This window comes from Mobula birostris, chromosome 7 (assembly GCF_030028105.1).
Source record: "Mobula birostris isolate sMobBir1 chromosome 7, sMobBir1.hap1, whole genome shotgun sequence".
NCBI classification, from domain to species: domain Eukaryota; kingdom Metazoa; phylum Chordata; class Chondrichthyes; order Myliobatiformes; family Myliobatidae; genus Mobula; species Mobula birostris.
The window spans coordinates 9024605-9049489 of record NC_092376.1 but is presented as its reverse complement, the minus strand read 5'-3'; the positions used below and the strand labels follow the sequence as shown (position 1 = coordinate 9049489).

Sequence of the window (24885 nt, the reverse complement as noted above, 5' to 3'; positions counted from 1 at the left end):
AAGGAGCATGGGAGAAAAGGAAGGAGAGGGCAGCAGAAGGAGGCGATTGGCAGGTGGAGAGAAGAGAGAGGCAAGAGGGGAACCAGAATGTGTAATGAAATAAGAGAAAGGGGGAGGGGGAAGAGATCAGAAGAAGTTTGCAAAGATAAAGTATTTCAGGATGTATATTGTATACATTTCTCTGACATTAAATTTGGCCTTTGAACCTTTGAAGTTAGAGAAGTCGATGTTCATGCCAACAGGTTGGTGGGTACCCTCCTTTCATATCTCTCCAAATCCAGCCCCTCCCTATCACTACACTCCCCTCCTACTCTACAAGCCTCCAAGATAACTCTTTGCTCATTCATTATGTGCCACGTCTTTCCATGACCATGATTGTTCTTGGCAAATTTTTCTACAGAAGTGGTTTGCCATTGCCTTCTTCTGGGCAGTGTCTTTACAAGACTGGTGATCCCTGTTATTATAAACACTCTTCAGAGATTATCTGCCTGGTGCCAGTGGTTGTATAACCAGGACTTATGAAATGCACCAACTGCTCATACGACCGTCCGGGGTGCGGGGCAGGGGTATGCTAAGCAGATGCTCACCTTGCCCAAGGGTGACCTGCATGCTCGTGGAGTGAAGAAGATAACTGTATTTCTCCAAATTAAGAGCATGCACAACATTAGTTCTTCACTGTTAGGTTCTCTGTGCACAAACTGCTACCCTAAACGCTTCATTTATCTTGAAATGCTTTGTAAAGCCAGCCTGATCACTTGCCCTAGTGGTGCCTTTGACTCAGTTATGGTACCTTACATGATACCCGTGACCTTAGTTAGAAGCACGTTTTCCTCTGAGTTGGAGGATTGAGGGTTCATAGAGTCACAGAGCACTGCAGCACAGAAACAAGCCCTTTGTCCCATCTAGACAATCCTGGACTGTGATTCTGCCTAATCCTATCAACCCGCACATTGACCATAGCCCTCCATACACTTCCCGTCCATGTAATTATCCCAACTTTTCTTAAATGTTGCAATCAAATCCGCATCCACCACTGGTTCTATGGTGTTTCTTTGTTTTGTGGCTGCCTGCAAGAAGATGACTCTCATGGATGTATGTAGTAATATATACTTAGATAATAAATGAACTTTGAACTTCTGTTGGCAACACATTACAGACTCACACCACCCTTTGACTGAAGACCCCCTCTCAGGTTCCCCTTGATCATTTCACCTTTGACCCTTACCCACAACCAGTCTTATCTATCCTCAGTGGAAGAAGCCTGCTGCGTTAACTCAAAATGTTGTATACCTCTATCAAATCTCCCTTCATTATTATGCAAAGAAAACTATAAATTACAGAATAATAAATATAGAATAACTATATATAGGCATCCGTTAGTCTCATGAGGCCATGGATTTGCGTCTTGGAAGGTTTCCAGGCACAGCCTGGGCAAGGTTGTATGGAAGACCGGCAGTTGCCCATGCTGCAAGTCTCCCCTCTCCAGGCCACCGATGTTGACCAAGGGAAGGGCACTAAGGCTGATACAGCTTGGCACTGGTGTCATCACAGAGCAATGTGTGGTTAAGTGTCTTGCTCAAGGACACAACACGCTGCCTCAGCTGAGGCTTGAACTATCAACCTTCAGATCTCTAGACGAATGCCTTAACCACTTGGCCACGCGCCAGCACTATAACTATAAATTAGAAAATAATAAAATATAGACAAAATTTCAAATTTGAAAGTTCAAACTACACTTATTATCAAAGTACTGTAGAATAGTTAGTAGTTTTGTTTGCTGCCTGCAAGTCGTCACTGTGTTTCACCAGCGCCATGCTAAACCAGAAGAAATAATAATTTATTTAGAGATTATTAAGTTAAATAATAATAAAATAATAATAATAAAAAGAAGGAATAATGAGGTAGAGTTCATGGATTCATGGACTGTTCAGAAATCTGATGGTGGAGAGGAAATAGCTGTTTCCAAATTGTTGTGTGTGGGTCTTTAGGCTCCTGTACCATTAGCTCTCTTTTTCCTCCATGGATGCTGCATGATTTGCTGAGTATTTTCACAACATTCTATTTACTTTAATCTACATTGGGATTATTCTTTTGAATTCAAGTGCACTAATGCCCTTTATTTCTTGTGAAGCACCTTGGGATATTTTGCTACATTAAGGGTGCAATAGAAATGCAAATCCATAGATGTTGCCTGACGCGTTGAGTTCCTCCAGCATGTTCTGAACTTTATTGAAGATTTCCGGCATTTGTATATCTCTTGTGTTTATATAAATGCAAGATGCTGTTGGTGTCTAGGTCTGGAGGTACCGATTGGCTTTCACAATGTAAGAACCTACCAGGATCAAAAAACAAATAGACAATAAGACATAGGAGCAGAATTAGGCCATTCAGCCCATTGAATCTGCTCCTTCAATTGATCACGGCTGATCTATTTTTCCTAGAACCTATCAACCATTAAATAAACTCAATGACTTGGTCACTACAACTATCCATGGCAATGAATTCTACAGGTCACTACCATCTGGCTAAGATGTAAGACACAAGAGATAGGAACAGAATTCTGTCGATTGAGTCTGCTCTACCATCTGATCATGGCTGATTTTTTTTTTCTTCTCAACCCCATTCTTTTGCTTTTGCCCCGTAACCTTTGACACTCAGCTTAATTATACCAATGATGTGGTTTCCACAGCCGTCTGTAGCAATGAATTCCATAAATTCGCCACCATCTGGCTAAAGAAATTACTCCTCATCTCTGTCCTAAAAGGACGTCCTTCAACTCTGAGGCTGTGGTCTCTGGTCCTAGACTCTAATCTGTCTCTTTTGTTTCTCCTTAGAATTGTTCTGGACAGCTCCTGAGTTTCTGAGGGACCCTGAGTTATCCAGGAAGGCGACAGTAAAAGGAGACACTTACAGTTTCGCCATCATCCTGCAGGAAGTCGTGGTCCGTGGGTCTCCCTACTGTATGTTGGGGCTCAGCCCTGAAGGTAGGTTCTGGACTGTGTTCTTCCATAATGATTATCCCTCCATGGGAGGTGGTTCACCAGTCATAGAGAAGGAATTGATAAATTGGTAAATTGAATTATTATTGTCACGTGCACGGAGGTACAGTGAAAAAACTTCATTTTGCATGCCATCTATACCGATCGCTGTAACAGTGTCCTGAGGTAGTACAAGGGGAAACAATAACTGAATCCAGAATAAAGTGTCATAGTTATAGAGAAAGTGCAGTGCAGGTGGACAGTAAGATGCAGAGCCATAGTGAGGTAGATCATAAAGTCAAGAGCCCATCTTATTGTACCAGAGGATTGTTCTTATAACAGAAGGGTAGAAGTTGTCCTTGAGCTTGGGGGCTGTGTAATAGAGCACAGAATTTGCTGTGGAGCCCATGCCATTGCATATATTTACAGTGGAGGTTAATGGGATCTTGATTAGTCAGGGCATCAAAGGTTATGGGGAGAAGGCAGGAGAATGGGGTTGAGAGGGGGATAATAAACCAGCCATGATGGAATGCTGGAGCAGACTCAATGGTATAAATGGCCTAATTCTGCTCCTATCTCTTCTGGTCTTCTGGTCTAACGGTACGAGGCCTTTTGGTCCACGAAGTCTGTGCTGAACAGCATCCCAAATTAAACTAAATCTTTTCTGATTGCACACGATCAATATCCCTCCATTCCCTGAAAGCTGTGCATCAAACAACCTTTTAAGTGCCACTATTAACTCTGTTTCCACCACTGTCCCTGGCAGCCCATTCTGGGCACCCATCACCCTGAGTGTAAAAATCCTGCCCCCACACATCTCCTTTAAACTTTGCCCCTCTCATGTCCTCTAGTATTCAACATTTCTGCACTGGACAAATGATTCTGAGTATCTACCCTATCTACAGTATGCCTCTCATAACTTGTTGAGGTAACTAAGGGTCCACTCAGTCACCAAAACTCCAGTAAAAACAACCCAAGTTTATCCAACCAATCCAAGACGCTGGAAATTGAGGACCTGAGTCACAGGAAAAGGTGGAATGGATCAGGACTTCTTTCCCTGGAACGTAAGGGAATGAGGGGAGATGTGATAGAAGTATTCAACATTATGATGGGTATAGATAGCATAAATGGAAGCAGGCTTTTCTACTGAGGTTGGATGAGACTAGAATGAGAGGTCATAGATTAGCAGTGAAAGGTGAGATATTTAAGGGGAACCTGGGGTGGAGTTGGGGGGAGGGTAGAGCTTCATCACTCAGAGGTTGGCTTCAAGTGTGGAATGAGCTGCCAGTGGAGGTGGTGGATGCAGGCTCGATTGCACCATTTAAGGGAAGTTTAGATAAGTAGATGGAGAGTTATGGAGGGCTCTATCCTGGACAGGTCGACGGGCATGGATTAGATCTGTCGATAGGTCTGTTTCTGTGCTGTAGTGCTCTATGACTTAATTCAATTCGTACAGTTAATTATATTGGGAGGCAGGGTGGAGATACGTCTCAACCAATGGATGCGTAGGGCGTTCCTTCCCTCCGCTAGCCTGCAGGTCACCCTTGGGCAAGGTGTGGCACCTGCTCAGTCCCCCTGATCAGGATCACGTGAAGCCATGGGAGCAGGTGGTGGGTGGTCATCTGAGTGGCCGGTGCACAAACACCTATCATCTCTGGGAGGGGAGTCACATGCTTCTTCATAAGCTATCATGAAGGGGACCAGGATGGCAATGCTTGGTTGTTGGTAGGTAGGGTTAATACCTGACTTTCAAGAGCACTTGTGAGTTATGTTCCGGCTGGACTTTGTCCTTAAACTGCTGGAGAACAGTGCGGAAAGAACAGGTGCTGTTTTCTCCCGGTAGGGATTAGTTTTTAGTGCAAAGTGCTCCTGCCATGTTTGTCACCCTGCAACCTCAGCCTTCAATCTCTTTGAATTATGGAGTACAGCATTTGTATAAATGTCTCTCTCCAGCAGACTTCATCATGATCATCATGACTCCAGTATTTCTACTATTTTTAAATGTTCTTTAATTGTACATATGATTTTTTTGTGTTCTATCGCTGAACAGCAGTGAACCATCTGACTGGCCTATCAGAGTTCTCTTTGGGAACTAGTTGACTTGATCAGCATTTCTGATCTGGCTATTGTTCATGATTGCATTTAATTAAAAAATCACAAGTCTTGGTTATGCAACTTCTGGCACCAGCCAGACAATCTCTGAAGAGCATTAATAATAGCTGGGATCACCTGTCTTGCAAAGACACTGCCCAGAAGAAGGCAACAGCAAACCAGTTCTGTAGAAAAATTTTCTAAAAACATGATTGCCCATGTCATATTACATGGCACATAAAGAATGATCAAATGAATTATTTAAGGGTTGACATGGGTATGGTACGCTTGAGGGCTTGTTTCTGTGTTGTAAGACTCTAAGATTTAATTATCATGGAACTTCAGAAGCTTAATGCTGTCTCCATGGGCAAAGCTAGATCTCTCTGTCTTTTCTTCATCATATTTACGGGTTATTTTCTGTTTAGAGATAATAAAGAAAGTGAAGAAGCCACCTCCGATGTGTCGGCCCACAGTCTCCCCAGATCAAGCACCTTTGGAATGTATCCAGCTTATGAAGCAGTGCTGGAGTGAGCTTCCAGATCGGAGGCCTACCTTCAATGAGATCTTCGATCGAGTGAGTAGTTGGCACCTGCGATTGGAACCTTTTTTGGGAATTAGGTTGGGATCCCCTGCTCTAAGCCATTGCCCTCCATGTACCTATCCAAGTACTTCTTACATGATACTATCATTCCTGCCTCAACCACTTCCTCGGGCAGCTCATTTCATAGACTCACCACCTTCGGTGTCAAAAGGCTGCCTCTCAGCTCCCTTTTAAACCTTTTCAGTATCATCCTAAATCTATGCCCCATAGCAATTGACTCTCCTGCCAATGTAGGGAAAAGACTGCTAACATCCACCCTTCGTAATTCTAAACGATTCAATAAAGTTCCTACATTCCAAGAAATGAAGACCCAGCTTGGCCAACCTCTCTCTTAACTCAAGCCCTCTATTCTTGGCAACATCCTCGTAAATCTTTTCTGCACACTTTCAAGTTTAACCACATCTTTCAGATTCAGACTTATTTATCAAAACATACAATGAAATGTATCGTTTGTGTTAACAACCAACACACCCAGGGATTTGCTGGGGGTGGAGGGCAGCCTGCAGGTGTTGCCACGCATTCAGGGGCTAACATAGCATACCCACAATGCTCAGCAGAGCAACACAAGCAACAACAACAAAACAACAACATCAGCAAAACACACCCCATTTCTCCCAGAAGACAAACGGTGCAAATACAAAAAAATGACAAATACTGTAAATAGAGAGATAGATAGAGAGATAACTAATACCAAGAACATGAGTGATAGAGTCCTTAAAATTGAATCCATAGATTCAGTGATCAGTTCAGTGTTGAGGTGAATGAAGTTATCCACGTTGGTTCAGGAGCCTGATGGTTAAGGGATTTACTCTCATCTCCTCTGTAAACCTGCTCACCATTACCTCGCATCAGCGACCTTTAATTATCACCTTCTTGCTTGGGCAAACGGGTTCCTCCAATGTCTCGATGCAAGGGTCTTGGCCTGAAACGGAAAATCATTGAGTTATAGAGCAATACAGCTCAGAAACAGGCCATTCGGCCCAGTGGTTCCATGTTGACCACATGCATGCTCACTGCTAGTCCCAGTTACCCATAGCCCCCCCAAGCCCATCCTCTCCTTGTACTTAAATCTTGCAGTTGTACCCTGCACCCCCCCCGAACACTCGTTCCAGATCTGCAGTTTAAATTTACCTCTGAAAAGCTTCCACATACCTCCTATAATGAGGTGATCAGAACTGAAGAAGATAGTCCAAGTGTGGTATAACCAAGATGTTATGCAAGCTCTTTCTAATCCTTGTCTGAGGGACTAGTCTGATGGATTCTTCACCGTCTCTCACCAGTTCAAAATCATAAACAAAGGGAAGAAGACCAACATCATTGACTCCATGTTGAGAATGTTGGAGCAGTACTCCAGTAACCTGGAGGATCTAATCCGAGAGCGAACAGAAGAGCTGGAAGTCGAGAAGCAGAAAACAGAGAGGCTCCTCTCACAAATGCTGCCCCCGTGAGTAAAGTCTGCCAGTCCGTCACTGAAAGCAAGGTGTCTCGTTCACAATACAGGAGGTGGGTCCGTCAAGTTCGCTTGTAGTGACCAGGCAAGGTCAACCAACATAATATGGTGTAGAACTTTGTCCCAGCTGTCATACAGTCATACAGCATAGAAACAGGCCATTCAGCCCAAATTGTCCATTCCAGCCATGCTGCCCACCAAGCTAGTCCCATTTGCCTGCATTTGGCCTACATCCCTTTAAACCCCTGCTATCCATATATTGTTCCTAATATCTTTTAAATGATGTTACTGTGCCTACTTCAACCACTTCCTCTGATAACTGGGTTCATATACACACCATCCACTGCGTGAAGGAGTTGCTCCCGAAGTCCCCTTTAAATCTTCCCCCTCTCATGTTAAGCCTATGCTCTCTAGTTTTTAGGTCAGCTTTCCTGGAGGGGGGCATTACATGTGTTCATCCTATACACTAAGTGGCCACTTTATTAGATACACCTGTAACCCTGCTCGTTAATGCAAATATCTAATCAGCCAATCGTGTGGCAGCAACTCAACGCATAAAAGCATGCAGACACGGTCAAGAGGCTCATTTGTTGTTCAGACCAAACATCAGAATGAGGAAGAAATGTGATCTAAGTGACTTTGACCGTGGGATGATTGTTGGTGCCAGACAAAGTGATTTGAGTATCTCAGAAACTGCTGATCTCCTGGGATTTTCACACACAATGGTTTCTAGAGTTTACAGAGACGAGTACAAAAATCGATAAACATCTAGTGAGGGGCAGTTCTGTGGGCAAATATGCTTCAGAAGAGAATGGCTGGACTGGTTCAGTTGACAGGAAAACAACAGTAACTCAAATAGCCATGTATTATAACAGTGGTGTGCAGAACAGCAACACTGAGCACACAATATGTTGAACCTCGAAGAAGATGGGCTATATGCAGCAGAAGACCATGAACATACACTCAGTGGCCACTTTATTAGGTACAGGAGCTACTGAAGATCACATAGGTTTCCTCTGGGTGCTTGGGTTTCCTCCCACATTCCAAAGGCATACAGGTTAGCGTTAGTAAGCTGTGGGCTTGATGTGTTGGCCCAAGAGGCAAGGTGACACTTCTGAGCTGCCCCAGTACATCTTCAGACTGTGTTGTTTGTCGACGTGAATGATGCATTTCACTCTAATGTTTCAATCAATGTACATAGTCATAGTCATACTTTATTGATCCTGGGGGAAATTGGTTTTCATTACAGTTACACCATAAATAATAAATAGTAATAGAACCATAAATAGTTAAATAGTAATATGTAAATTATGTCGGTAAATTATGAAATAAGTCCAGGACCAGCCTATTGGCTCAGGGTGTCTGACCCTCCAAGGGAGGAGTTGTAAAGTTTGATGGCCACAGGCAGGAATGACTTCCTATGATGCTCAGTGTTGGATCTCGGTGGAATGAGTCTCTGACTGAATGTACTCCTGTGCCCACCCAGTACATTATGTAGTGGATGGGAGACATTGTCCAAGATGGCATGCAACTTGGACAGCATCCTCTTTTCAGACACCACCATCAGAGAGTCCAGTTCCATCCCCACAACATCACTGGCCTTACGAATGAGTTTGTTGACTCTGTTGGTGTCTGCCACCCTCAGCCTGCTGCCCCAGCACATAACAGCAAACATGATAGCACTGGCCACCACAGACTCATAGAACATCCTCAGCATCGCCCGGCAGATGTTAAAGGACCTCAGTCTCCTCAGGAAATAGAGATGGCTCTGACCCTTCTTGTAGACAGCCTCAGTGTTCTTTGACCAGTCCAGTTTATTGTCAATTAACCATGTGACAAATAAAGCTAATCTTCAGTTGGTAATATTTAATCCTTAAGATCTCTCTCTTGTGCTTTTACTCAGATCTGTTGCAGAAGCACTGAAAACAGGCGGCAATGTGGAGCCCGAGTATTTTGACGAGGTGACCATCTACTTTAGTGACATTGTTGGTTTCACCACGATATCGGCAATGAGTGAGCCCATCGAGGTCATCGACCTTTTAAATGACCTCTACACTTTGTTTGATGCAGTTTTAGGCAATCATGATGTTTACAAGGTAAGGAATTTCAGGGAGCACCTAGGTGGTGAGAGGCTGACGTGCAGTTAACCCCGTCATTGAGGAGGAACAGGAGCCCTTATGGGGTCACCGCACCTATCTTCACCATGCAATGAGACCATGGACAATCGAATCATTATTCACTCTCCCACCTGATCCATCAACCCTTGATTCCTTGTGGTCCAAAAATCAATCAAGGTCAGACTTAACGGGAGGTTGTCACAAATATGTTAAAAGCCTGGATAAAGTGGCAATATACATGATATACACACAAGAAGACTGCTCTCCTGCTCTGGTTTCTAGCTTACAGGATAGCAGTACAGTAACACGACCATCATAGAAGTTTCAAGGTCAAAGTCAGAGTAAAATTTATTATCGAAGTTTATATACAGGTATGTTTCCATATCCTACTTTGAGATTCATTTTCTTACAGGCATTTACATAAAAAAAAGAAATACATAGAAACATAGAAAAACCTACAGCACAATACAGGCCCTTCAGCCCACAATGTTATGCCAAACATGTACTTACTTTAGAAATTACCTCGGGTTACCCATAGCCCTCTATTTTTCTAAGTTCCGTGTACCTATCCAGGAATCTCTTAATAGACCCATTCGTATCCACCTCCACCACTGTTGCTGGCAGCCCATTCCATGCACTCACCACTCTCTGTGTAAAAAACTTACCCCTGACATCTCCTTTGTACCTACTTCCAAGTACCTTAAAACAGTGTCGTCTTGTGTTTGGTCATTTTAATCCTGGGAAAAAGCCTCTGACTATCCACACTATCACTGCTTCTCATCATCTTATACACCTCTATCAGGTCACCTCTCATCCTTCATTGCTCCAAGGAGAAAAGGCCAAGTTCACTCAACCTATTCTCATAGGTCATGCTCCCCAATCCAGGCAACATCCTTGTAAAACTCCTCTGAACTCTTTCTATAGTTTCCACATCCTTCCTATAGCAAGGTGACCAGAACTGAGCACAGTACTCCAAGTGGGGTCTAACCAGGGTCCTACATAGCTGTAACATTACCCCTCGACTCTTAAACTCAATCCCACGATTGATAAAGGCCAATACACCGTATGCCTTCTTAACCACATTGTCAAGCTGCGCAGCTGCTTTGAGTGTCCTATGGACACAGACCCCAAGATCCCTCTGATCCTCCACATTCCAAGAGTCTTACTATTAATACTATATTCTACCGTCATATTTGACCTACCAAAATGAACCACTTCACACTTATCTGGGTTGAACTCCATCTGCCACTTCACAGTCCAGTTTTGCATCCTATCTGCTGTAACCTCTGACAGCCCTCCACGCTATCCACAACACACCCAAACTTTATGTCATCAGCAAATTTACTAATTCATCCTTCCACTTCATCCAGGTGACTTATAAAAATCACAAAGAGTAAGGGTCCCAGAACGGATCCCTGAGGCACACCACTGGTCACCGACCTCCATGCAGAAAATGACCCGTCTACAAACACTCTTTGCCTTCTATGTGCAAGCCAGTTCTGCATCCACAAAGCAATGTCCCCTTGGATCCTATGACTCCTTACTTTCTCAATAAGTCTTGCATGGGGTACCTTATCAAATGCCTTGCTGAAATCCATATACACTACATCTACTGCTCTACCTTCATCAATGTGTTTAGATACATCCTCAAAAAATTCAATCAAGCTTGTAAGGAATGACCTGCCCTTGACAAAGCCATGCTGACTATTCCTAATCATATTTTGCCTCTCCAAATGTTCATAAATCCTGCCTCTCAGGATCTTCTCCATCAACTTACCAACCACTGAAGTAAGTCTCACTGGTCTATAATTTCTTGGACTATCTCTACTCCCTTTCTTTTTTTAAGATATTTTATTTCTAGAAAATTTTTTTCCCCGAGCCCTGGAGTCAGTGTTAAAATTATGTAAACCATAGCTTGCAAAACATAAAATTATCCATAGAATAAAAGTAAACATGACAGAAATAAATATCAATGTAATAACCAGGTATGTCTATTTAGACCTTTAATAACAGAAAAGACTGCCATTCAGCAATATGCTTCACCACACATTCACCACTATTAGCCCCCCCAGGAAACCTAAATATTTGCCCATTTTTGTGTATGGATGTCCAATCTATCAAACTGTTCGTAAGATATGCGTTCAAAAGCTGCCACTTTGGCTATTTCTGTGGCCCACTCCTGAAATGATGGTCCCCCCCCCAAGTTCCTCCAATCTCTAAGTATAATTTGTCTTCCTACCATTAAACATGTCTGGATCCAATTTTGAGAGTGTTTATCCCCAAGTAACCCAAGTGTGTCTCCCAAGACAAAAATCTGGGGCAGAAAGGGAGTTGAATACCTGAAACTTCACCAATATACTTATGTATCATAATCCAAAATTCTTGAATTCTGGGACAGAACCAGAGCACACGTACTGAGTCCCATTTACCCACCTCACAGCACCAACATTCAGGGGTGTTTTTCAACCCTAATCTATGTAACCTTGCTGGAGTCCAATAGAAACTGTGTAGGATCTTAACCTGAATAAGGTGCACCCTCAGGTCTCTTGACATTGTTTTGACATTTTTACAAATTTTGTCCCACTTTTGTCTCAAAAGTCACACTCAGGTCTTTTTCCCATGCTCTTTCAAGACCCAACAGAAATTTGTCCCCAGATATTTGTGTTAAAGCTGAATAGTAAGTTGAGGCTTTGTGACCTTTACCATATGCAGCCAGTACAGTAGACCGTATCGTAGCAACTTGTGGGGGTTGCAATGTAGAACCAAAAGTTGTATGTAACAAGTGACGCAGTTGAAGATATCTCCAAAACTGTGACCTAGAAATATCATACTGTTGGATTAATTGATTAAAAGATTTTAAACTATCACCATTATAAAGGTCTCCCAATTTAATTATGCCTTTCCCTTGCCATTCCCTCCAGAAGAAAGTCTACTCCCTTTCTTGAATAAGGGAACAACGTCTGCAACCCTCCAATCCTCTGGATCCTCTCCCATCCCCATTGATGATGCAAAGATCATTGCGTTGGTACAAGCCGAACCGAGGCCCAGGCCCAAGGACATAGCAAACCAATAGGACCTAGATCCGAGAGCAAGGAATAACCTGAGATTTGACCAATTCAAATGCGAGGCCAGATTGTAAAGATCATGATATCATAGCCGGAGACATGGAATGGGCTGGAGTTCAGCTCGCTGATCTGCGAGCTTTACTCATCTCTGTGCTGAACTGCAGCTGTGGCCTGCAACTAACAGGCTCCTGAATCGGCTGTGGGCTCACTTTTGTGAACTTCACTTCCGAGTGTTATTTTCCTCTGCGTCCAGCACATAGTTCTCCGCAACTTCTGCCATATCCAATGAGATCCCACCATCAAGCATATCTATCCTCCCCCCCCCCCACTTTATGCTCTCTGCAGGGTTCACTCTTGACGCGACTGATCTCCCTCCTGACCCTTATCCTTGCAAGCAGAACAAGTGCTACACCTGCCCCTATACCTCCTCCCTCACTACCATTCAGTGCCCCAAATAGTCCTTCCAGGTGAGGCCTGAAACGTCGACTGCACTCTTTTGATTGCACTCATAGATGCTGCTTGGCCTGCTGAGTTCTTGCAGCATTTTGTGTGTGTTGCTTGGATTTCCAGCATCTGCAGATTTTCTCGTGTTTGTGATTCTTACGTTTATTGTTTTCAAGATTTGTTTTTTTTTTCTGCATGTTGGGTGTTTGATGATCTTCTTTATTTTAATGGGTTTTATTGGGTTTCCTTGTTTTGTGACTGCCTGTAAAGAGATGAATCTCAAGGTTGGGCACTCTAAACATACTTAGGTAATAAATGTATATTAAACTTTGAACTTCCAAGTGAGTCTGTAGGTTATTGAATCAGTTTAGTGTTGAGGTGAGTGAAGTTAATCATGCCAGTTCAGGAGCCTGATGGTTGTAGGTTATGAACTGTTCCTGAATCTGGTGGTGTGGGACCTACAAGTCCTGTGCCTCCTCCCTGATGGTATTAGCAAGAAGAGAGCATGGCCTGGATGGTGGGGGTCCTTGATGATGGATGCTGCTTTCTTGTGGCAGTGCTCCTTGTAAATGTGCTCAATGGTGGGGAGGGTTTTACCCGTGATGGACTGGGCTGCATCCATCACTTTCTGGAGGCTTTTTCATTCCTGGGGATTGGTGTTTCCACATCAGGCTGTGATGCAACCAGTGAGGGTACTCTCCACTGTGTATCCATAGAAGTTTCTCAAAGTTTTAGGAGATATGCTGAATTCTCGCAAACTTCTAAGGAAGTGGACGTGCTGTCGTGCCCTCTTTGTGATGCATTTACATGCAGGTCCCAGAACAGACCCTCTGATATATTAATACTAAGGAATTTAAAGATACTGACTGTCTGCATCTCTGATCCTCTAATGAGAACTGTATAATGGACCTCCAGATTTTTCCTCCTATAGTTGAAAATCACCTCTTTGGTTTTGCTGACAATAAGTGAGAGGTTTTTGTTGTGGTGCTGCTCAACCAGATTTTCAATCTCCCTCCTATGTGCCGATTTGTCACCACCTTTGATTTGGCCAACGACAGTCATCAAACTTAAATGTGGCATTGAAGCGTTTTTATTGGTTATTTCAGGTCGAAACCATCGGTGATGCTTACATGGTGGCGTCAGGGCTCCCGAAGAGAAACGGCAACAAACACGCCGCAGAGATCGCCAACATGTCTCTGCACCTCCTCAGCTCGGTGGGCTCTTTCAAGATGAGGCATATGCCCGAGGTCCCCATCAAGATCAGAATTGGGATGCATTCAGGTAAAGTGCTTGGTGCAGGTGTCACTCTGTAAATGTTCTATGTTGCCATACCTTGGAACTTAGTATTAATGTCAGCCTTCTCTCTGTCTTTCTGATGACAGGTGGTCTAAGACCATAAAAACCATAAAATATAGGAGCATGGTGTGGCAGTGGGGTGGTTAGCACAATACGTTACTGTACCAACAAAATGGGTTCTATTCCTGCCACTGTCTGTATGGAATTTGTACATTCTCCTGTGGCCGTGTGGGTTTCCTCCAACAATCCAAAGACATACTGGTTGGGTGGTTAATTGGTCATTGTAAATTGTCCCATGATTAAGCTGGGGTTAATTTGGGGCTTGCTGGCCAGTGCAGTTTGAATGACCATTAGGGCCTATTCCACACTGTATCTAATCAAATAAATAAGAATGAGGCCATTTGGCCCATTGACTCTGCTCTGCCATTCTATCACAGCTGATTTACCCCATTCTTCTCCTGTAATCTCAACACCGTACTAATCAAGAACCTATCAACCTCCGCCTTAAATGCGACCAATGACTTGGCCTCTACAGCCATCTGTTGCAATGAATTTCTCAGATTCACCAAATCATCTTCTGAAGGGATGTCCCTTCAGTCTAAGGCTGTGCCCTCACATCTAAGATTCTCTTGCTAATGGAAACATCCTCTCCACAGCCAATCTACCCAGGTCTTTCAGTATCAGGTAGGTGATCAATGAGATCCTTACTCATCTGAGGGATAGAAACAGTGGCACAGAAACTGTCCTTGAGCCTGGTGGTACATGCTTTTGGGAGTTTGTATCTTCTGCTCAATGAACAGAGGATGTCCAGGGTGGGTGTGGTCTTTCATTATGCTGGCTGCTTTACTGAAGAAGCAAGAAGTATAGGTAGAGTCCATGGACGGGAGGCTGGTTTTCATTTTGTACTGAGATGTGTTCACAACTCTCTGCAGTTGTTGCAGTCTTGGATAGAAAAGTTGCCATACAAGCCATGGTGCATTCAGATAGGATGTTTTCTGTGGTGAGAGTCAATGGGGACATGCTGAGTTTCTTTGGCCTCCTGAGGAAGAAGGGGTTCTGGTGAGCTTTTTCAGCCATAATATCAACATGGTTAGACCAGGACAGGCTACTGATGCTCATACCCAGAACTTGAAGCTCTCAACCCTCCGTAAACAAGAATAACTGCACTTCACACCTTCCTGAAATCAGTGACGAGCCCTTCTGTTTTGCTGACATTGGGTAAAAGGTTGTTGCCATGGTATCACATCACCTGACTCTCCATGTTGAAATGATGTAATGGTTACTCGGGGTGACCAGCCCAGTGTAGAGCTTTGCTGGAAGCTTTCATCCTCTCCTCCCTTTACAGGGCCGTGTGTGGCAGGCGTTGTGGGGCTGACCATGCCTAGGTACTGCCTCTTTGGAGACACCATTAACACTGCTTCACGGATGGAATCCACAAGCTTGCGTGAGTATTGCTAAATTGGATTAACAGATTATCCTCCCAAAATGATCCGAGGGTCAGAAATGAGGGACCGGAAGCATTTTGATGTGAATATCTTCTTCACCCTTCCCCTACCTGCACTTTCCTAGAATCCTAGAATTATGGAGGGCCATGTGGGAGTGAAAGGTTCAATTGATCTTGGAATAGATTAAAGGGTCACACAGCATTGTGGGCCAAAGGGCCTGTACTGTGCTATACTGATCTATGTTCTTCCCATCTTACAGCAAGCTGTATGGTCTAGTTAGAGATACAGTTAACTATTCCATTGTACTTGTGCCAACTTTTGATGGAACTAGTCTGCAAAAAGTTCCTTTTGAGTATTTATCCAGTTGCCTTTGAACAAGGGCCACAGATCAAAGGTTTTGAACCTGGGATCCACAGACCCCTCGGTTAATGGTAGGGGTCCATGGCATAAAAAAACATCGTGAACCAGTGCTGTGTAGACCATAAAACATAGAAATAGGATATCGAAAATAGACCATAGAACAGTACAGCACATTAAAGGCCCTTCAGCTGACCAATATACACCTACTCCACGATCAATCTAACCCCCCCCCTCTTACACAGCCCATAAGCCTCCATTTTCCTTACATCTATTATCGATCTAAGTGTTTTTTAACTGTCCTTGGGTGGAGAGTGGAGACCACCAACAGAGAGTGAGAACCATTTATAGGCTGGAGATTATTGCTAATGTGTAACAACAATGATTGTGGAACATTGGTACAGGGTGAGATCACAGATAGTGAATCATCCAGTCATTGAATTTGCTGGCCATTTGGTCCAATGTGTAACAACACTGAGTGTGGGCCATCTGAACATAATAAGATCACTGATGGTGAATCATTCAGTCACTGAAATTGTTGGCAATTTGGTCCAATGTGTCTCTGCTTGCTAAAGCAGGACCAATTAATCCCACTTCCCAGGTCTTGATTGATTGTGCTGTATGTTCTTCTATTTAAACAAGTGACTAAACATTAAAGAACTCCATTCTCTTTGGAGTGAAGGAGGATGAGAGGTGACTTGATGGAGATGTACAGGATACTGAGAGGCATAGATTGAGTAGACAGCCAGAGACTTTTTCCCAGGGCAGAAGTGAGGGGAGTATTGATATGATTGGACAAAAGTATAATGGGGATGTCAGAGGTAGGTTTTTCACACAGAAAGTGGTGGGTACATGGAATACACCAGGTGGAGGGAGAGGCAGATACATTAGGGACACTTAAGAGACTCTGAAACAGGCAAGTAGATGATCGAAAGATGGAGGGCTATGTGTGAGGGAAGGGTTATATTGATCTTGAAGTCAGTTAAAAGGACAGCATACACCTTGGCCACTGGGCCTGTCATGTACTTTACTGTTCTGTGTTTGAAATTGCTCAGGACGCTCTGAAAAATCGTTGCAGAAAGGCCAGCTACTTGTTATTCCAAGCAGCTTGATAGAAGTCTAACACAAAGGATGAAAAAGTTTCCTTGCTTCCTCAGTAACTGCTTCTTGTTTCTTCTTTACAGCCTATCGAATTCATGTCAATAAGAGTACTGTAAGAATTCTCCGCACATTAGACGAGGGCTATCAGATACAGGTCCGCGGACAAACTGAGCTGAAGGTGAGCTTCTTAATGAGTTGGAGTACCTTCAAATTATTGGCCGTAATGTCTTCATTTGTAATTTGTATTTACTCTGTTTTATTAATAGAACATAGAACTGTACTGTACCAAAACAGGCCCTATTGTCCACAGTGGTATGCTGAACCAATTAAGACCATAAGAACATAAAACTCAAAGTTAATTTATTATCAAAGTCCATATATGCCACCATATACAGCCCTGAGATTTGTTTTCTTGTGGGTACTCACAAAAAAACACCATAGAATCATAGAGAAAAACAACCCCCGTGCAGAAGACAGCAAACTCTCCAAATGCAAAAAGAAAAAAATAATAAATTGTTCTATGCTGTGTCGTATGCCATGGGCGATCATGGTCTTTCCATAGCCATAATTGTCCTTGAATGCCTCTGGTTCAAGAGCCTTGTATTGAAGGTGATCTTGCACCTGGTTGTGTGGGTCCTAAGACCTCTGTACCTCCTTCCTGATGGCAGCAGTGAGCAGAGAGCATGGCCTGGATGGTGAGGATCTCTCACAATGGATGCTGCTTTCCTGCAACAGATTTTTATGTAGATGTGCTCAATGGTGGGGAGGGCTTTACCCATGATGGACTGGAGACATTGAAATATACAGTGAAATGCGTCATTTGTATTAACAACAGAGACTGGAGACTGTGCAGAATTGTACCATAGTTCAAATAGTCCTTGGGTATGTTTGTTGTTAATACAAATGACACATTTCACTGTATAGTTCAATGTACTGTATGTGTAATAGATAACTCAGGATCTGAATTTAAGACATGGTGGTTAGGGCCACTTTATTAAGAGTTGCAGAAACAAACAACGAGCAAAGGGGGAAAGAAAAGAAAAAAAGAAGTTGTGGTTGTGTTGTGCTCAGACTAGGGAGAAACAACATTCCAGTGATGACGATTAACCTATGAAATAAACAGATTCAAGTGGTGTAACACCTTCTACGGATAAACTGAGAAGGTTTTTGAAAATACAGATGTAGAATACAATTACTAGAAAATTTACTGAATAATTACACGTATATACAGTACTGTGCAATATTCTTAGAGAGAGATATATAGCGTGGGCACCCAAGACTTTTGCACAGTGCTGTATCTGTCAACGTGGAGCAGAGAGCCAGTTTATAAATCTGGTGGGAGCGAAAGATGTTGGGAATGACGAGAGTGGAGTGCCATGGGAGGGGCGTGGCACAGGAGGCAGAGAAGGAGTGCCAGGGGTGTTGAGCAGTCTGGGTGCAGACACGCTCAGCACTGAGACACGAGGCAAGGTCATATGATTCCAAACAGTTATTTAATTAATCATTACGGAATGCCCCTCTGGTGCTTGCCACTCCCTTCCCTCTCCCTTTCCCTTTTCCCAACCGTGATTCCCCTCTCCCTGCTCCCTTCCCACTCTAAGTCCACAACAGAGACTCATATCAGAATCAGGTTTATCATCACTCACATCTGTCATGAAATTTTGGGGGGTCAGCAGTACAGTGCAATACATAAAATTACTACAGTACTATGCAAAAGTCTTAGGTTCCATGTATATATGCTGAAAACTTTTGCACAGTAGTGTAGGTGATCATGTAAAAATCATAAGCAAACATAGAAAAGATAACCACAAGGAAAATATAGAAAAATACCAATTCTACACTTTAATCCAACAAGGGTGTTTATACATAGCTGCGGGTGAGCTCAGTCAGATATTTTATCACAGTCCGGGAGCAGGGATCAGAAGCTTGCCAATGTTACTGGTATACTATAAAACAGCCTGTTTTCATGACAATATTGCTAGTGAAAGCCAAGAGGAAAATTTCACTCCTTTGCTTAATGTTTCAGGGCAAGGGTATTGAAGAAACTTACTGGCTGGTTGGGAAGGATGATTTTACTGACCCTTTACCTGAGCCACCGGCAATCAAACCAGGGTAAGAGCATGCCTTTAGCCCTGCCTCTCACCTCTTCATCTCCCCCTGTCCGCGCTCAGTCCTGGCACATGTTCCCGACACAAAATTAATTTCCCCTCCGCTGATGCTACTCGACCCGCTGGGCAGTTTGTTTCTTGACCTTCCTGGCAACAAAACCCAGTAGGAAGTGTAATGCAAGTGTGTTTGGACTGCAGTCTACTGTACGGAGGAGTCAGCATGATGCAAACCTCGGAGGATTTGGTGCTGAGGCGATGACTGTCTGAAAAGAGGCCATCCTCAGGGTGGTGGAGCAACACTTTATATTCCTTCTGAGTGGTCTTCAAATATCAATTTCTCCTTCCAATATAAAAAAAAACTCCCTTCCCTTCCCTATTCCCCACTCTGGCCTCTTACCTCTTCTCACCTCCCCATGACCCCTTTCTTCTATGGTCCATTCTCCTTTCCTATCAGATTCCTTCCTCTCCAGCCCTTTATCTTTCCTACCCACCTAGTTTCATCTATCACCTTCTAGCTCTCCTCTTTCCCCTCCCCTAACCTTTTTAATCTGGTGTCTTCCCACTTCCTTTTCAGTCCTGATGAAGAGTCTTGGCCAGAAACGTTGACTGTTCCATAGATGCTGCCTGATCTGTTGAGTTCTTCGTGTGTTGCTTCGGATTTCCAGCATCTGCAGACTTTCTTGTGTATATGATCAGCTACTCTTTTCACCTATGACTGTTCCTCCTACCCTGTTGATCATGTCCAAGATCACACCAAATCCCATTTAGCCGCTCCTTCAGGCTCGCCGATCTGCACTGAGCTCCTCGTGATACAGTGTCCTAGTATTCTTTCTTTTCCAGTCTCTCTTCATCATGCAACCTCCTCCAAAATTACTTCGGCCTCTGTTGGTCAGGGTCGATCATGGATTTTGCATCATAACTGCCTAGATACGCGAGCTTGGTCAGCACAATATAGAGAGCAAGCTGTTGCCCAGGTAGCAGGCTCCCCCTCTCCACACGGCTGATGAACCCAAAAGAACAACAGAGACTGATACAGTTTGACACCAACAGCGTCGCAGGAGTTGCCAGTCAGTGTCGAACTCAGTGTAGGACTGCCTTAGGGGCTCCAGCTCCTGATATTTCCATCGGGGCTTACTCCCAAAGCCCTTCCTAATGATTAGGAAACAACAAACCGTGCAAATAGAAAAAGAAGTAATAACAATAATAAACAGATAAGTAATAAGTATTGAGAACATGAGATGAAGAGTCCTTGAAAGTGAGTCCATAGATTGTGGGAGCAGTCAGTGATGGGGCAAGTGAAGTTGAGTGAAGTTATTCCCACTGGTTCAAGAATCTGATGATTGAGCAGCAGTACAGAGCAAATCATAAAATTTATTATAACTTACAATGTAAAAAATAAATAAATGGTGTAAAAGAGGAACAGTGAGAAAGTGTTCATGGGTTTATGGACTGTTCAGAAATCTGATGGCAGAGTGGACGAAGCTGTTCCTAAAACATTCTGTGTATGTCTACCTCCCGCCAGGTAGTAGTGATGCAAAGAGGGCAATCCTGGGTGGTGAGGGTCCTTAATAAGACCATAAAACATAGGAGCAGAATTAGGCCATTCAGCCTATCGAGTCTGCTCCACCATTCCACCATGTCTAATCCCGGATCCCACTCTACCCCATACACCTGCCTTCTCGCCATATCCTTTGATGCCCTGACCGATCAGGAAACGATCAACTTCCGCCTTAAAGGCATGCATGGACTTGGCCTCCACCACAGTCTGTGGCAGAGCGTTCCAGAGATTTACCAGCCTCTGGCTAAAAAAATTCCTCCTTACCTCTGTTCTAAAGGGTTGTCCCACAATTTTGAGGTTGTGCCCTCTAGTTCTGGATACCCTCACCATAGGAAACATCCTCTCCACATCCACCCTATCGAGTCCTTTCAAGATTCGGTAGGTGATACTGCTTTCTTCAGGGAACACGTTTTGAAGATGTCCTCAATGCTGGTGCCACGATGGAACTGGCTGAGTTTACAACACTGTAGCCTTTACCGATCCTGTGCATTGGAACCTCCATACCAGACTGCGATGCAAACAGGCAGAATGCTGTAAAAAGCCATCACGTAGGCATTCTAGAAACTCCCCCTCTTGGAGTTCAGCACCAACCTGATTTTCCCAATTTACCTGCATATTGAAAATTGCCCTTTTGGCATACATTGTCTACCTCTCATTGTAGCTTGTAGACCACATCCTTTCTACTGTTTGGGAGTCTGTGTACAGCTCCCATCAGGATCTTTTCTACCTTTACAGTTCCTTACCTCCATCCATGATGATTCAACACCTTCCAACCCTATGTCACCGCTTTCTAATGATATAATTTCATTTTTCACCGACAGAGCCTTGCCATTCCGTTCACCTTTCTGCCTATCCGTTTGATATAATGTGAGGTGGTGTTCATAGGTTCATGGAGTGTTCAGAAATCTGATGGCAGAGGGGAAGAAACCATTTCTAAATTGTTGAGTGTGGGTATTCTTGCTCATGTTCACAGCCCTTCAATTAGTCATCGATATGTAACATTAACCCTCAGCAAAGGTGCTTGAGGTCAATGTAAATTTGTTATTGAAGTACGTATATGTTACAAAAAACGACCTCGAGACTGATTTTCCTGCAGTCATTTACAAGAAAATAAAGAAATGCAATAGAATTTATTAAAAGCTATGCATAAACAAAGACTGAGGAACAACTTGTGTGCAAAAACAGACAAATTGAGCAAATAAAATAAATATATAATACCGAGAACTTGAATTGTCGAATGTTTGAAAGTGAGACTATAGGGTGTGGATTCTGTTCAGTGCTGAGGTGAGTGAAGTTGTCCACGCTGGTTCAGGAGACTGATGGTTGAAGGGTAACAACTATTCCTGAACCTGATGGCGTGGGACTTGAGACTCGTGTATCTCCTTCCCGATGGCAGCTACTAGAAGACGGCATTGCCTGGATGATGGAGGTCTTTGACTTTGGATGCTGCCTTTTTGTGGCAGTGCTCCTTGCAGGTGTACTCAGTGCTGGCAGGGCTTTTCCTGTGATGGACTGGGCTGTATCCACCATTTTCTGTATGCTTTTCCATTCCTGGGCACTGGTTTTTCCATACCAGGCCAGATACTCTCTACTGTGCATCTACAGAAGTTTGTCAAAGCGCTACCTGACCTGTATAGCTTTTCTTTGTGTATGCATTTCAAAATTTCCAGCAATCACTGAACCTTTGCTTTTGCATTACATTTATAAACCCCGGATTGTGGTTTGAAATTATAACCTTAAGGAAAGTGTGTAATCTACTGATCAAAGCCGCCCTGAGAACAATAATGCACAATGACCAACAATACAAACATCATTCACTACCTATTCAAATCAAGTGCATTGACTTGGAATCCATTGAGTGAGGCCATTCTGCTGCCCAGGAGTCACACCACTGTTCAAATATCTTCCGCAGAGCTAGGAGTCATGGGTTGGATCTGGAAGAGCTTGCAGAGCGCAGAAATTTAAAGGCAGAGCAGTCCTCTGAAGCAAAGGTGTAACGGAGGTAGTGTGACACTGGTGCACGTGTCTGGTTCACAGAGTTCTTTCCTTGGTTCTCCCTTGAATGGTTTCGTGATGCATTTTTGCTTTCTTCCTTTGCCTTTCTTCTGGTGAAGGGTCTCAGTCCGAAATGTTGACTGTTTATTCCTCTCCATAGCTGCTGCCTGGCCTGCTGAGTTCCTCCAGCACTTTGTGTGTGGTACTGTGTTTCAAATTGTGGCTGTGGTAGGAGCCTTTTCTCAGTTAATCTTCCTTACATTTTACTTTTGCATTGTGTCATCTCTGAGATGGATACTTTCCACTGGGTTGTGCTTTGAGCATCTCTCAAAGGGGCTGCATGAAAATTGAAGGTGTTCACAAAAGCAACACAGGCCCTTGAAATTGCACATGACATTTTAAGTTACCAAAAATATATATTTTCCATGGTGTGGAACTCCTCCAAGAGAACCACAACCTTGTTGTGGTTTGAAGGCTCACAAGCCTCAATGACCCAGAGAGCTATGTTGGCTGGAGTCAGGGCTTTATGCTTTAGCTCCTTGTAGGGTCACCCATCCCAAACAGGTCAAAGGGTAGAAACCAGACTAAGGTTTGGGGGTTCAGCTCAGGGTACAAACCTGACTGGGAAAACAAGATTGTTACAGAAACAGCAATGAAGAATTCTTCTACATCTGTGTGCGATGGTATTCCTGAGTCTTCAACCGGGACTTGAATGACTGACAGCAGTGAAAACTGAGCTATTAACATGATGAAGGAAGCCCTGAACACTGCCAGAGATAGGGGATCTTCATTGCTGGCCAAATATCCGCAGCATAATAGAGTTGAGATGGTACTGCTTCAGGTGGAGTCTAACCAGGACCTGGTATCATACATTTCAGGTAACTAAAGTGTGGATATAACTGACCACCAGTGTTTAATTCCATGGAGTGATTACACACTGGGGTCGAATCCCTTGGAACTGAAGGAGCAATTTGGTATTGGTATTGCTTTGTTATTGTCATATGCACTGAGATACAGTGAAAAGCCTGTCTTGCAGATTGTTCATACAGATCAGATCATTACACAGTGTATTGAGGCAGTGTAGAGTAAAACAATAACACTGCAGAATGAAATGTAAAAGCTACTGAATAGTGCAGTGCAGATAAGTGTAAAATCAAAATGAGGTAGATTCTGAGGCCAAGTGTCCATCTTATTGTACAAGATGTCCATTTAAGAGTCTGCTAACAGTGGGATAGAAGCTGTCCTTGAGCCTGGTGATACATGTTTTCAGGTTTTTGTATCATCTGCCCGATGGGAGAGGGAAGAAGAGAGAATGTTGGGGGTGAGTGGGGTCCTCTGATGATCCCAGCTTCTTCACTGAAACAGCGAGGAGTCCATTGAGGTTCCCATGATGTGCTGATCTGTGTCCACAACTCTCTGTGGTTTCTAGTGGTCACGTGCCGTACCAAGCTGTGATGCAACCAGACAGAATGCTTTCTAAGGTGCATCAATAAAAATTGATAAGAGCCAACAGAGGCATACCGAATTGTTTGAGTCTCCTGAGGAAGTAGAGTGAGCTTTGGTGAGCTTTTTTGGTCGTGACAATAATGTGCTTGGACCAGGATAGGCCATTTGGGAGCTGTTGAGTGACCATAAGACATAGGAGCAGAATTAGGCCATTCGGCCCATCAAGTCTGCTCCGCCTTTCTATCATGGCTGAGCAGTAGGTGCTCCCTAAAGGAGGGGGAAACACTAAAAGAAATAGGATAGACATTTTGACTGCCCTGAGGACAGAGGAGGCATTTGGAAACACGGGTGTGCAAAGTAGCCACCTCAACTCTCCTGCAACATTGACTCAGATTCTTTCTCTCCAGACGCTGCCTGCCCTGCTGAGTATTTCTGACACATCCTGGTTTATTTTAGATTTCTAGCAACCAGTGTTTTTATTCTCCGGACAATAGTTGGGTTTTCTGACTTTGTTTTCTTTTTCTTTGTTTCTTCTTACAGGGAGAACTGGCAAATGACAGTGACCAAAGAGATTCAGACCCTATTCCAGAAGGCAAACAAGGCGACAGACAAACAGAAGGATTGAGCAACGCACACAAAATCCTGGAGGAGCTCAGCAGGCCAGGCGGCATCCATGGAGGGGAATAAAAAGGCGACATTTCCGGCCAAGATCCTTCTTCAGGACTGAAAAGAAAGGGGGAAGAAGGCAGAATAAGAAGGCATAAGAGAAGTGATAAAGTGAGAGACTGCTACTGGAATCACCTTCACTGTCAAAGCCAAGGGCTTTTTGAAGA

The 24885-nt window shown here is 43.6% G+C and overlaps 1 protein-coding gene across 1 annotated transcript in view; it reads left to right on the top strand.

Moving 5' to 3' along the window:
• gucy2f (guanylate cyclase 2F, retinal) overlaps window positions 1-24677 on the top strand; it is a 76317-nt gene extending 51640 nt beyond the window's left edge. The window contains exons 11-19 of the mRNA XM_072264208.1: window positions 2835-2984; window positions 5495-5643; window positions 6951-7114; window positions 9024-9216; window positions 13853-14027; window positions 15388-15486; window positions 17029-17123; window positions 18972-19057; window positions 24593-24677. Of these exons, the coding sequence (XP_072120309.1) occupies window positions 2835-2984; window positions 5495-5643; window positions 6951-7114; window positions 9024-9216; window positions 13853-14027; window positions 15388-15486; window positions 17029-17123; window positions 18972-19057; window positions 24593-24677 (1196 nt within the window). The remainder of the gene's footprint in view (window positions 1-2834; window positions 2985-5494; window positions 5644-6950; window positions 7115-9023; window positions 9217-13852; window positions 14028-15387; window positions 15487-17028; window positions 17124-18971; window positions 19058-24592) is intronic.
• The last annotated feature ends 208 nt before the right edge of the window (window positions 24678-24885 follow it).